This window comes from Bos grunniens, chromosome 13, assembly GCF_055505025.1.
Source record: "Bos grunniens cultivar Pamir isolate PY7600 chromosome 13, Bosgru_T2T1.0, whole genome shotgun sequence".
NCBI lineage: Eukaryota > Metazoa > Chordata > Mammalia > Artiodactyla > Bovidae > Bos > Bos grunniens.
The window spans coordinates 55,348,961-55,363,585 of NC_141177.1; the positions used below are offsets into that span (position 1 = coordinate 55,348,961).

General features: G+C 40.7%; 1 protein-coding gene across 32 annotated transcripts in view; it reads left to right on the top strand.

The window, feature by feature from the left end:
* BEND7 (BEN domain containing 7) overlaps positions 1-14,625 on the top strand; it is an 87,814-nt gene that overhangs the window by 32,864 nt on the left and 40,325 nt on the right. For all 32 annotated transcript variants that reach the window (XR_015139627.1, XR_015139628.1, XR_015139624.1 and 29 more), the window contains 2 exons: positions 2,495-2,617; positions 6,171-6,436. Coding sequence is in view for 18 of the 32 variants with exons in the window: in XM_086334293.1 (XP_086190419.1) it covers positions 2,495-2,617; positions 6,171-6,436 (389 nt within the window). In the remaining 14 variants the exon portion in view is untranslated. The remainder of the gene's footprint in view (positions 1-2,494; positions 2,618-6,170; positions 6,437-14,625) is intronic.

The following is a 14,625-nucleotide window of genomic DNA, read 5'->3' on the forward strand; positions in this document are numbered from 1 at the left end:
AATTTCCTTACTTTAAATTCCTAATGGGTTTTTTAAAATTAATTGGAGTATAGTTGATTTATAGTGTTGTGTTAGTTTCAGGTGTACAGCAAAATGAATCAGCGATACACCTAAATATATCCACGCTTTCTTAGATTCTTTTCCCATGTAGGGCACCATAGAATATTGAGTACAGTTCCCTGTGCTATCCAGTAGGTTCTTATTAGTTATCTATTTTAAATTCCTAATTGTTAGGGGAAAAAAAACTCAAATGGCAAATTTTTTTTCCCCAAAACATAAGGAAAAACTTGATTTCTCCATTCATGTTAATTTTCCTTCCAGTGACACTGTTATTCGTGTTATAAATTACATACAGATGTGCAGATCTGTCGTTTTAACAAAGGGAATGAAGAAAGGAAGAACACATTTCTAGTTTCTTTAAAAAGTTAAGGGTTTTCCCCCCTGTTCATTATCCTTCAAGGAAAAGACAATTATTGTGATTTTATTTTTTTTTTTAAACACAGTTTGTGATAACCAGTTCAAAGGTATAAAAAGCCATCACTAGCCACTGCTGAAGAGACGGGGAGGGACCCCAAGAGATGTATGGGTGTCTTCTGTCTCTCTTAATATTACATAAGCCAATATCAGATTCTCATGCTGGCTTGCTTCTACGTTAGAAAGAGATGGCTCTTTAAAGAGTCCTCCATAAAAATAAAAAGGTAGTTCTCTTTAAAATTAGAAAATGATTTATAACAAGATGAAAAGGATTGGTTTTGTCCTCTAAAATGATACAGACTTGGAATAGTGACTAGGAATATTCACAAAGTCCTCCTAACTCTACTGCCATGGGAGAAATGACTAGAGAAATAAAATGGCCTCAGGTATCTATGAAGCTAATAAGCGCCCCCATCAGGAAGTATTGGGTGAATAGTGTTCTATTTTCCAGGCCCCAACAAGGATGGTGGATTTACTTTGAAAAATATTAGTAATGGTCAGAGTTACGAACCTAAATTCCCCCATATTTGTTTTAAAATACTTCTGTGTTAATGGCGTATTGTTGATCGGAATACATTTGGTATCTCATTGGAGTTTTAATTTAATCATTTGTAGTTTTAAAGTTGTAACATCTCATTTTGCTACAACTCTGAATGTAAATAATTGTGCTGCTCCACACATTAAGTATTCCATGGTTTTGCTGTGGTGAAACTTTCAATAATTAATATTCGCAAAGAATGCATATTGCAGGTTTCGCTGTGGTGAAACTTTCAATAATTAATATTCGCAAAGAATGCATATTGCAGGATGTAAATTACACTTAATATATAGTAAAGAATATAGGTGGACCAAAACTATAGAACTTCCCTCTTCCACCTATGAAAAAACCCAAGTGAGAGCCATCTCTTATCCTGATTGCCTTTAAGGGAACTTGGATACTGAGGCCAGGGGTACTGTACTGAAAGCATGCTTTTCCAAATGTCCCATTTTATTCCGGCAATAACAGGAAGGTATTTGTTTACATGTAAGGAAAACAGAGTAGGACAATTATATGGCATATTCAACAGTGAAAAGGGCTTCCCTGGTAGCTCAGTTGGTAAAGAATCCGCCTGCAATGCAGGAGACCCTGGTTTGATTCCTGGGTTGGGAAAATCCACTGGAAAAGGGATAGGCTACCCACTTCAGGATTCTTGAGCTTCCCTTGTGGCTCAGCTGGTAAAGAATCCGCCTGCAATGCAGGAGACCTGGGTTCGATTCCTGGGTTAGGAAGAACCCCTGGAGAAGGGAAAGGCTACCCACTCCAGTATTCTGGCCTGGAGAATTCCATGGACTGTATAGTTCCTGGGGTTGCAAAGAGTTGGACACAACTGAGCGACTTTCACTTTCAAACAGTGAAAACGAGACTAAAATGAAACTGAAGAATGGGGAATGGACGATGTAGAAGGGCACTCTTCTATGAAGCTGGAGAAGAGCCAACACACCAGCAGCCTCTGACCCCTTAAGTTCACATGGACCCTCCCAGACCCTACTGCCCCCGCCACCCAGACATACCACACCCAGCACAAAAGCAATGTGTTGACAGTTCTTAATTTCTAGAATCACGTGGTTAATGCTAAAACTATCTTTTAAATAGTTAGATACATTTAACTCTTAGTATGAACTCTCAGGACATGTGCAGCTACCCAGTTTGTTTGGTTTTAGATAAAGGCTGTTCACAGAGCTAGTTTTTTGTGCAAAATAGCACGAGTGTGTTCTTAGTCAATGTTTTCTCTATCATTATCTGAGATGAACTGGGGTGACGGGGCGGGGGGGGCGCTGTGACAGCAAACTGTGTGTGTCCATTCACAGAGGCTCCGCCACCCTGTGACACGACACACGCCTGACAGTAGAGAAACCTGAACGGTTAGCTAAAGTCAGACCCCAGCATTCAGGCTGTGAAAATCACCGGGTGCCTTTTTTATTTTCCTCTTTATATTCTTGCTGTTGCTTGGCGGCCATCATTCTCTCTTTTCATGCTCAGGAGAACTTCCAGTGGTGAATTCATCAGCTGGATCCAACTGCTGCACTTGTAACTGCCAGTCGACGTTGCAGGCCATCCTCCAAGAGCTCAAGACCATGCGGAAACTGATGCAGATTCAGGCAGGTACGCAGATCCAGCCTCAGAGGGAGGATCTTCAGTGGGGATGTTCATTATGCTTTGGTTACGCTGTGTCTCCCAGCAAGGTTTCCTTTTTATATATATAAAGGAAATTATATATATATAATTTATTTAAAAAAATTTTATGGAAGTATAGTTGATGGTGTACTTCTTCAAGCATCCATTTTTCTCTGCTTTTTCCAGAACCCACCTTCCTGTTAGCCAGTCTCACAAATGTTTTCTGGCTGATACTGCTCACTCCTTCTGTACATGTGCTTCGGGTGCTTCACAAATGTCAGCTAGTTAAACTTTGAAACAATTATACCCGAAGGTGGGCAGAGCCCTTCGGCTCATCTCCCTAATGTAAATTGACAAGGAGGTTCGTGATGGGGAAAGAGGTGAGAATGGCTCATCTTCCCTCCTGAGGGGCTCGGTTTAGGGGGCTCTGTGCATCTTACAACCCTCGCTTCTGCACAAGCCCACCCTGCCTCCAACACTGGGCTCCCTGTGACAGGTGAGGAGCCAAGCAGCTCTGTACATGCAGAGGAGCCCTTAGGAAGCCTGGGCTCTGCTGGTAAAGATTCCAGAGTATCAGCTGACAAGAAACGTTGGCCCTCAGGCTCTGCTTGTGGCTTTTCTCCCTAACATTCAGGTCAGAGAGGCTCTGAGACACCTCCGGTTTTGTCTTTTTATTTACACGATGCTTTTTTTGTTGTTGTTGTTCTCGCTCCTGTTAGACAAGTTGAGGAACAGAAGAGCAGTGAACTTGCATTTTAGGGTCAGAGTCCCAGTCTGAACCTCAGATTTCTCATCTGTAACTAGAGTATTAATATCTAACTCACAGGGTTGTTTTGAAAATAGAAGAGATAGTAAATGCAGCTGAACTTGGTAAAGCATGATCTGAGCCTCAGCTATTTTGTGAGTGTTGTTACAAAGACCTGGAGCATTTCTTAGAAGTCTGGAAGTCTAGGTCCTTATTATAGTGGCTGTGATTTCTAGTCTCCAAAATTAGTAAAGAAAAAGCTTTTTTTGTCATAGGGGAGCCTCACGTGCTGCAGTCCATGGGGTCCCAAAGGGTCAGACACAACTTAGCGACTGAACAACAGCAACAGAAAATAATAAATCATTTCATTAAGCCTTCCGCTTCATCAGGGAAAACTGCTCCTTAAGCTGGTAAATGGACCAGTCATATATAACTAACTTCCCCCCTTTCCACTGTAAAGGTATTCAGACAGCTCAGAAATCGTCCTTGGTGCCGTTTAGTTAATTCTAGTAAAATTTTAATATTCAGTGATGTGGTTTGATACTTAAAAAACTTAATACTTAAACATATCAGTCACCCAAGATCACATGCAAGTGAAATGAGCGAAAGGCTTTCTGAGAAGCAACATCTAATTTTATGCACTGGATTTAGTCTTATCCCAAGGGAAAAAATAAAAACATTTTGGTCAGGCCAGTAAGCATTTAACTCACCTTGTTCCACAAGGATAATCTGTGTTCTTATTAACCCAGCAGAGGCTAACATCTCCTAAATAAGGAGCTCAGAAAGAAAGGTTACTTCATTCTGTACAGATTTCTTTCCTCAGAGGAAGAATTTGTTAGCACTTAAGAAAATATGCGTATGAAATGGTAATGATTTATTTTGTTACTTAAGCTCCTTACTCCCCAAATGGCAAACTACAAATTGCAACCATTTAAATCCTTGACTGAAGCCTTCTGAGAATCTATTAAGTAAATGCCACTGTGTCTCCCTGTTTCCTTTTATGAACCTTTGCAGATTAGGGCAGTAAACGACCCCAGAGCTGTCAGGGATCCCAGAGGATAAACTGAATAAATTAGTCTTCTTTAATTTTCTTAAACTGAAGAATATGTGTTGAGTGAGTAGATTGACTTTAAGGTTTATTACCTATAAAATGTAGATTTACCTTCTACTTAGAAAGTTTCACCTTTACTTCAGGGAGAAGGCAAGGAATAAGATCAAGCGATTAAGATCTGATTCGAAAGAACACAGCTTTGTCCAGACTTGCAGAAGGAGAAGAAAACCTCAGACCCTGTGTTCTTTAAACTCAAAACATTTTCACTTTTAATTTTGGAAAGTGAGACTTGGTGAGGCTGGAGTCCTAGATCATTGATAACTGCTTCAGTTGTCTAACTTTGCAAATGGAGACCTAGCCTCAGCTGAAAATTCAGATCTAACAGAGAAAAGTCCCAGTCCGGCTTATATATTGGGGATCATTGGTGGAGCTTTTAAAAAATCCCGATACCCAGGCATCTCCCTGGGAAATTCCAGTCTGAATTAGTCTAGATTGAGGCTGAGGCACTGGCTTTCTTTTTTTTTTTTAAGGTGAATCCAGTGAAACTAATGTGTAGCTGAGGTTGAGAACCAGTGAGCTAGACTGCTTACTGCATGCGTGATTAAAAAACTTTGCAGTGCTCATTTGCAGTGCAAATAGTGTTTCTAATAGTTATTATAAATTTCTGTCCAGCCTAGAGATGCAGATATCAAGTTCAGAGTACAAATATTACCCATTTACGACCTGATGAGAAATGATCCATATTATGTGCATGTCAAGAGTTTTAGGTTTTCATCTGGCTTATTTTTAGAGCTGTATTTCTGTGAAAAAGCAGCTGTGGTCATAGTTTTAAAAACCATATTAACACATGCAGATTTAAGTAATAATGCCATATTTCCCTACTAAACTTTAGATCAGAGTATTTTTAAATGGTTAACAAACACTACGTCTTGAAGGGCACCTCTGAGAACTGTAATTACCATCCTTGATTCCCTTAAGTATATATTCAACATCAGCACTCAGCTCTCGATCAGCGCTTCTCGTCTTTGGAATTCAGACCATTCCTGGACCTTACTGATTTGTTCTTCTTGTATTGAACTATATTTTTCCTATTTTTCAGCTACATAAAACCGGGTTATGGAGAAACAGCCTGGTCAGAACCCAGTAGCATAGTCTGTGGAGATGGCTGATGTGTGGATAGTATTGGTTTGTGAAGCAGGAGTAACTGGACCTGAAATTGACCAACAGACCTAGCCCACATGCTTACTGGTCATTCTCAAGTGATGCTTTTGATCAGACTTGCCCAAATGAGCATCGTTACCCGACTTTTGTTGATTTCGGCACCTGTCGGTTGCTGGCTACCAATCAGTTTAATCTCAAGTGGAGTATTCCCGAGATTGGCTTTCCAAAAAACATAGATGCCTACACCTCAATTTAAGTTCTGGGGTTCTTGGGTATACAAAAATGTCATGTGATGCGTAAAATCATGGTTCAATGTTTTCTTATAGCTCATCATCCTTTCCTCCTATCGATTACCCACCAGGTAATCAATTAGCCACCAGGATTTGGAGGAGAGTTTTCTCTTGGGTTTTTTCTGCCTGTAGATCTTTTGAGGCAGCATTTGGTCATGCTCAGGTCCAGTGTGAGGTTGATCTCGATGTGCCCCATCCTCCAGTGAACCCATTTCAGCCTCAGCTGATGGAGCAAGGGAACTCTCCTAGGTTAGACACATGTGCCTGTACCATGTTTTTGTTTGTTGTTCACAGTTGGAACCCAAAACAGACAACAACCCCCAATTTCCCTTATCTGCTCCCAGCGAACTGCCGTCTCACGCAAGAGAAATAAAAAGAAAAAAGTGCCCCCAAAGACTGTGGAACCTCTCACTGTGAAACAGAAGCCCAGTGCGTTGGAAGCTGAGAAGAAGGCTGCAGGGGCCCCCGAGAATTCCAGTCTCCCTGTGGCCGAGCACACCTCCCCTGGGGAGAGCCACATTCTAGGATTCGGCATCGTGCTTGAATCACCAGCCTCCGATGTAAGTGATGTTTTCTAGCTGCTCGTGCTAATATGTAACTTTCAGACACTGTGCCATATTTATACACTTTGCCCTTCACTAGTTCTGCCCAAGAAAACCAGAGAAGCTTGCAGAAAATACACGTGGGAAAGAGGAAAGGAGAACTCTTAATGCTCTCCTTGCCCAGAATTTTCTCTTCTGAAAATCTTAGGCCTTATTTACCTCAGCTTGTTTCCATTCTCTCTGAAAGGAGAGGGTGATGGAGTAAATATTCTGTTCACTAATTTCGTTAACATTTGTAATTTCAAAGCGGCCGTTTTCAATTTCCTCAGCATAGAGAGCTAAAAGAATGTAATTAAATCCTTTGTAGATGGACATAAATGAGCAGAACCCTACAGATAAGTCACACCTTTCTAGAAACACAAACTAATAATAAAAAAAAGAGCAGTGCTCACGCTAATTCTATTTTATAGATGCGAGGATGCAAGCCACACTGCTAATTGGGTTGCAGTGCCGTGCCATTGAGTCTGTAATGATAGGTTAACACTCTGCAAAGGGTTTTCTATTTTAATATCATAGCTCGAAGGTCGTCACAGCCCAAGATACTAAATGACATCTAAGACAACTGTCTGACTTACCATTTTAGAGTCACACGGCCATAAACGAACTTAGCGACATGTTCTGTCAGCCACAGCGAACTCGCCTTAGTGTCTGAGTACACTGATGCTGTGAACCCCAACTTGTTGGGAGAGTTCCTAAAATAAACCAGAACGAGTGGGCTATTATTACCAGATGGCATAGGATGAGAACCCTGCTGAGAACTCCCACAGGCCTATATAGGATGCAAGTGTGGTCCTACTCTTCAACTTTAAATAAGAAATACATTGCTATTTTAAAACAGCATTCCTTTCACATTGGAAAAAGACAAGCTGCTAGCTTGGGTCTTTAATAAAGGGAGGCAATGAAAATGATCGTCTCGTGACTTTATTAGACTAGAAAATCACTTGAACTTTTATCTCCTCCTTGATGAGAAGAGTTCATGTTTGTTTTTTATCCATGAACACACGCACGATTGTTAAGAAGTTCTTCCAGACTAAAAACTTAGCCTTAGAAAATCATTAATGGTGACAGCCTTCCACCCTGGACTAGCTGGTTCATTTCCTCCTATCCGGTTGTTATTGTAGCTTAGGCCCTAGGTTCAAAACCCATGTCAATCACACATTTGGAAGCAGAGGCAGGTGATACCCCATCACAAAGTACATTCAGCCTGAAGCAGCTTTCACAATACTTTTATATTTTTCTTGAATTATTTAGAGCCTTCTTTCCTGTAATAGGCATTAGTGTATCAGGAGCAATCACTGGAGTTGTGAAAATCATCTTCAAAATGAGTCAATCTCATTCTAATCACTGAACTTCCTCTTTAAAAAATTTTTAAGCTCTAAACATACTTCAGAGATAAATTGAGAAAGATCTGATAAAGGCTATATGTACATTAGTGAAATAGAACTTTCCTTTATCAATATCAGAATGCCAAAAAAATAATTTGCTTTTTATTCATGATGAGTTTTCCTAACAAGAACTATTAAATTTAATAAAGCACATTTAGAATTGTTCATGAAGACTTAAGGGCTGACTATCTTTGATAGAAGAATAACATGCTTCTTAAAAAAAAAGCAAAAACTGTATATAGATGTTATCTTTATGTTATCCAACTGCTTTGCCCTTTGATTCATCTGTTGAATGGAAACTAACTGCCCTTAGAGAACCATACAGTGAGTCCCATTACTGGAAACTGTCCTCAGAGAGTCTTGCTGGCATGGATGAGGCTGGCCCCTTAAGGTGGTGGGTCCATCAGTGTTAAAGGTGTCTAAATTTAGACACCCTTCTCGTCTTTTATTATTCCTTAGCCATGAACCTTTTACACTTTGGTGGAAGTCCAGAGGAGAAAATAGAAAATAGATAATAATCTTATAGGAATTCTTCTATAAAACTGATTGGAAAAAAAGTAATACAGCAGGATTATATGTAAGTAGATGGGCATTATGTGTCTGAAGACAGGCTCTGAAAATACCCAGTGTTGGGGAGATTAGGTCCAGAATTGTAGGAGTGGGCATGTGGGCCAGTGTGGCTGGGGCAGCCTCGTGGCTGCGCTGGTAGCACATGATCACGTGAACATGGGCTCAGCAGTGTATCAGACAGTGAAAGCCCCGACGTGTTATCCGAGGCCTTTGGCTTTTTTATCTTGTGGGCACTAGGGAGCCACTGCAGGTTTCAAGTAGAGGAATAGTCATATATCCATGTTTAGACTGGAATCTGGAAGTGTCTTGTGGATGACTGATCAACACAGAGGAGAGACCAGAGACCAGGAGACTGATAATTCCAGGCAGTCAGGCAAGAGATGGGTAGAGTCCAGCCGTGAGCAGTGAAGGGACAGAGAAGTGAGAAGCGCCCAGGAGGTACCCCCCACAGGGGACCTGGTGCCTTGGGAGAAGCAAGCCCCACATGTCTATCCTGGAAAATGAGGTTAGTCAGTACTGACTTCCTTAACTGAGACAGGGAAGGCGGGAGCAGGCCTTCATTTCTGGATGGGAAGTAACAGGAGGTTGAGTATCCTCAAAAAGTCCAGTAGATGTTTGGAGCACAGGAAAAATATTAGAGCTAGAAGCAATGAATAAAAGGACACATAAAACCTGTGCCTTTATTGCTTTAAAACAATTTTTTTTATCAGAATTTTTAAAAAATCATTTATTTATTTTTGGCCACACCTTGCAGAGTGTGAGATCTTAGTTCTCTGACCAGGATTGGAACCCGTGCCTCCTGCAGTGGAAGTGCAGAGTCTTAACCACTGAACTGCCAGGGATGCTCCTTTATTGCTTTTTAAATGTAAAAAAAAAAAAAAAATTACCGTAAATTGTTTAAAGTTCACAATATATGAAGTTATCTTTTTTATGCTGTGGCTTTTAGCATTGCCCAAATACAAATTTGTGTGTCTGGGCACAAGCAGGAACCTGAGGGGCTGTGGATCATTGCAAGGGGACCACTGAGCCCCTGACACCTGATGGGCAGCCCTGCTCAGTGTGGAAAAGCAGGGCATCCTAGTCAGCACTACCCGCAGTCAAGAGCCTCAGGCACGCAGGGAACCCTGCCCCGGTGCCTGGCCCAGAAAAGGTGCTCAGTAAACAGCCATGCATCGCAGCTGCATCAAACACAATATGCGAAATCACCTTATAGAACTTTGGTTCTAGGACTTGGCTTTAATTAGAACCCTCTCCTCAATTTAATGTGATTTTCCCTCCTTCCCCCTTTGCTTCTCAAGGGCAGGGGTTAAATTAAAAAATAACAACAATAATAGTAGTTGTAGTTGTGTTTGTGTGCTATCCTTTGCCAAGTAATTTTTCAAATTTCATCCTTACTCTTTGAGGTATTATTATTATCCTCAATTTATAGATAAGGAAGGACTTCCCCGATGGTCCAGTGGCTAAGACCCCATGCTCCCAATGCCAGGGGCCTAGGTTCTATCCCTGGTCAGGGAACTAGATCCCACATGCCACAGCTAAGACCTGGCACAGCCACATAAATACATTTTTTAAAAATTGATAGATGAAAAGACTGGCATAAAGGGTTAAGTAGTCTGCTCGAGCCCATGCAGTCAGAGGTGGAGCTGGTTCTCAGACCAGGGCTGTGTGCACCCTGTCCACCAGTGCTCGACCCAGTGCCTGCACTGGCCCAGCTCTGGTGTGTGACCACCGCTCACTGTTCATGAGATGATGGTACACAAAGAAGAGAAAGGTTAGACTGTGGCTCTGTATGCTGGCTGGTTGGTTGGTTTGGGTTATTTATTTATTTGGCCACACCCTACAGTTTGCAGGATCCTAATTCCCCAACCAGAGATTGACCCCGTGCCCCCTGCAGAGGAAGCACAGAGTCCTGACCACGGGGCTGCCAGGGAAGTCCCTGTGTATGCTGTTTACTTGGAAGTTTCCAGGGGAGACCTTCCTGGTCAAGGGTATAGCTCTGAAATGTCCAGGATGTCTAGTCAGGATGCCCAGACTAGAAGCCCTGCGTGTAACCCTGACAAAGGTACCCACCCTCACCTCCCTCCGTTTTCCCTGAGCAAAATGGGAGTAATAATAGTGCTGACCTCACAGTGTGGGCCAGCTGGAAGAATTAAATGACATTATCTATGTAAAGCACTTAGAATAGTACCTGGGACCTTTTTAAGCACTCAGTAAATACTGGTTCCTTTTTAAACCTTAGCAGTCCTAGCGAAGTACCTTTATAGGGATAAATATAACTTTGTTAAGTAAACTTACAAGTGTATACACTTGAGCAAATACACACAAACTAATCATATTTTTAAAAAGAGAGTGGCCAGAAATGGTTCTCTCTGGGGGCAAGATTACTTGACCCATTTTAAGTTAGTGCATTAAATAAAACTGAAATCTGAACTGCACAGAAGCAAAAACAGAAACCCCAAACCAAATTTCAGATATAAATACAATATTCAATTCTTTCTTCAGGAGTTCCCAACCCAGTACTCTGTCAGGACTCACAGAAGACAGGTGTAAATGTTTGACAGTTTTCCCTACCTAGTTGGATTTATTGATTTTTTTTTCAGGGTAGATACACATGGCTTAGGTTTACTTCCTTGTTGTTGCTTCCTGTTTGGCTTATTGATTGGCCTTGATGAAACACTAAGATCAGTTTTTTTATATATTTTAAATATTTTTTAAAAACATAGAAAATGTTTTTCTATTTTCTGTAGTTACTGTGACTATTTTCCAGTAATCCCAGATCACACAGAAGTTGTCAGAAGATAAAGCTACATATCCATCAACTTCAGATAATTTTGTTAATGTTTATGTCATTCTTAAATAATTTAAAATGCATTGGTGCTTTCAACATAAATAGCTACTGAATTCAGAATCTGTTTTCTTAATTTCTTCATAGCCCAATAAGTAAAGTAACCCACTGGGAGCTAGTAAAGCAGATCCATCAAGCAAGCAAATTTTTAATTTATTCATTGACACGTTGAAATTTAAGGCAGTATGTGCTTTAGAGTTAAAGTTCTAGTGCAGACTGCCTGGGTTCACAGCACTGCTTCACCACTTATTAGATGGATAATCTTAACAAGTTACCTAATCTCTCTAAACCTTAATTTTTGCATCTGCAAATTGGGGATCATGAAAGTGACTGCTTCATAGGATGATGAGAATTAAATTAGGAAACCCATGTAATGCGGGATGGACATGCTAATTATTACACCATTGTCGAGGGCTACTGAAATGAATAAAATAGTCCTCGCCCTTCAAGGACCGTATGAGGAAAACACATAAGCAGTAATCACAGTGTAATAGGATGTAAGCGGAGCTGTCCTCTGCCCGGGGTGTTAAGGACAGGCTCTCTGAGGTGGCCATTTTCTCCAAAGAGCAGTTTCCATGGAGTTGTGATGGGAGAAATTAGACCACAGTGATTGAAATCTTATGAAACATTTTGGCTCAAATAGCATGAGCATCAATCAAGCCCAAGTCCTCAGAGTCATTAATTTGCCACCTGAGAAAGGAAGGCTGAAATATCTCATTCTGCAGGTGCGTGGGGTCATTTTCAAACTGTACCGCCTTTCCCTTATTTTTTTTTTTTTAAGTTAGTTAGCCACACCTTGCAGCTTGCAGGATCATGGTTTCCCGACCAGGGACTGAACTCTGGGTTGAACCCTGGGTCCTAGGCAGTGAAAGCACCGGCTGGGTCCTAACCACTGGACTGCCAGTGAGTGCCCCTCTCTGTTTTCTTTTCTCACTTTAAATTCTACCAACATTTTGTTGAATAAAAATCGATCAAGGATTGGCTCTTTAATGACTTCCTGGTAATTATCACCCTATTCAACGTTCAGTGTACACTAGTCTAAGAGATTATTATATACTTTTTGATACAGCTCCTGCCTGAGCATTTTTTACTCATTACAGAACATCCTTTTTACACAATGGGTCCACCCACTCTGCCCCATCAAAGCAGTGGTTCAGGGCTCCGCCACGTCCGCAGGTCACACTGTTTTGGGCTGTGACAGCTGAACCAATAATATACAGTCTGCCTTTCAATCCAGTGGGTTCTTGAGTCTACCCAGCTCACTGGCCATGATCTTGGCATGGCTTAATAAATAGTGACAGTAACACTTGCTAAATCTACCTGGAGCAGACCTGAGTTAGAGGGAACATTTTCAGTATTTCTCAAAAAGAGGCAGATCACATTTGTGAGCAAAACAAAATCAGTTATGAAAGGGTTTTGTGGGTGTTTTTTAATTTCATAAACTAAAGCTTATTTTCCTAGAAGTACATCTAGTGCACTGCTAAATAAACTCTCAAATGAGAATAAAGGATCATTGTATATAATAATGTTATGAACAGAAGGGTTGAATTCACTGTTCTTATAAGTTTTGTTATACGTTTTCCATTCAAAAGCAGTTAGTCTTACTTGAAAGACTCCTTAACTTTTCATCCATAGTTTTCTAATAGATTTGAATCTTGAGCCAGTCTGAAACTTGACTAGGTAGCAAGTCAAGTTTACAAACTATTGTGTATAATTAATTTGAGATTGAAAATCTGGGACTCATGCCCAATATGAATATTCCTGTACTTCTGTTTACTTTAACCTGATGACTATATGTCACTTTTTACATATCTTCCTATAATTTGCAGCCAACAATGCCTTACATAAAACAGCCAATATCAGAAATATTGCCTCTGTGATTAATTTGTATGATCTCAAAATTGTTTTATGTATTTTTCTTTAGATTATACAGGGGAGTCATATACTCAGAGAGACTTAGGGGAAAAATGTTTTTTCTTTTTTGGCCACACCTTCCATCATGCGGGATCTTAGTTTGCCAACCAGGGATTGACCCCAGCCCCCTCAGTGGCCCCTGCAGAGTCCAGACTCTCAACCATTGGACCACCTGGAAAGTCCCTGGGGAAATCTGTTAATTTACCAGGTGTTATGGGATCCCTCAACCAAACTAGATCTTGACCCCACCTACTTCTAATCAAAGGGAGACCACAGTTGAAATGCAACTGTGAAGAGAAACAAGATAGTTAATGTCTACAGGCCTGGGTCCAGGAACATTTTTAAGCATCGTCATGACTACATGCAGTTTTGCCTCCCAGACTTCACTGGGTATAAGATACAATACCATTGGATAGGAAAATTCAACATTTGATACATTACTGTGCTAAGTGGCTGAGGTACTGAAAATAGGCAAGCCATCCATGGGAATCCAAATTTATAGTGGGCATTCAGACTCTTGACTCTAAAAAAGATGACTCCAAGAGCTGTAAATCCTGTCCCATACTTTGAATGTCATCATTTAAAAATCATATTACTTCAGTAATCAATAGAATCTGTAAATCAGTGTATTAGCTGTCTGTCCTTGCTGGAGTATCAGACAGTAATTCTGTCAAAGGAAGTCTAGCTTTTAAAATGATATTCATTTGGATTAGTGGTGGTTTCTATCATAGCCATCATCAGTAAGCAGAGGGATCTCACTTAGACTAGACAGTAAACAAAAAGAAGATATTCAAGCATAAAATTATAGAGTTTTAACCTGTTTTTAAATGTAAGTACAAAGCTGTGGATCACTACCAGGGCCACTGTATTATATTTATAAAATGGAGGCGATAAAAAGGTTTCATTGTAAAACATTGAGATTAATCAACCATCAAATTCTTCATGCCTTAGGAAGTAAGGCTCCCCAATCCTTTTTTTTTTTTTTTTTAAGGAATTGGTTTGTAGTTTTGTGACACCTTAGTGCTCACTGACAACCAGCTAAGAAGTCTGCTTGAAAGAAAAGACTTGAGGAGCAGGGAGGATCAGAGACCAGTCACCTTGGCCTCTGCTGCTGCCCCTGGCTATTGCCTCCACTAATAAAACTGACTCCTTTGTAAAGGAGGCATAACTGGGCGAGTTTGTGTTCCTTGATCTGGAGGGAAGTCTTCAAAATAACAACAATCATCTGGCAGTAGAAAGCAGAGCACAAAGTATTGACAGCTCATGCATCGGGATAGCATCTCAGAAATCAGAACACTGCTCTGATCCCATAGGGAGTCTCAGCTCCACAGAAACCTCCAGATGCTTAGTTTTAGGAGTCGGAGCAGATGCCCCAAACAGCAACTGCATCTCTCCGAAGTCCTAAAACCTCCAAGGTCCTAATAAAATGCTAT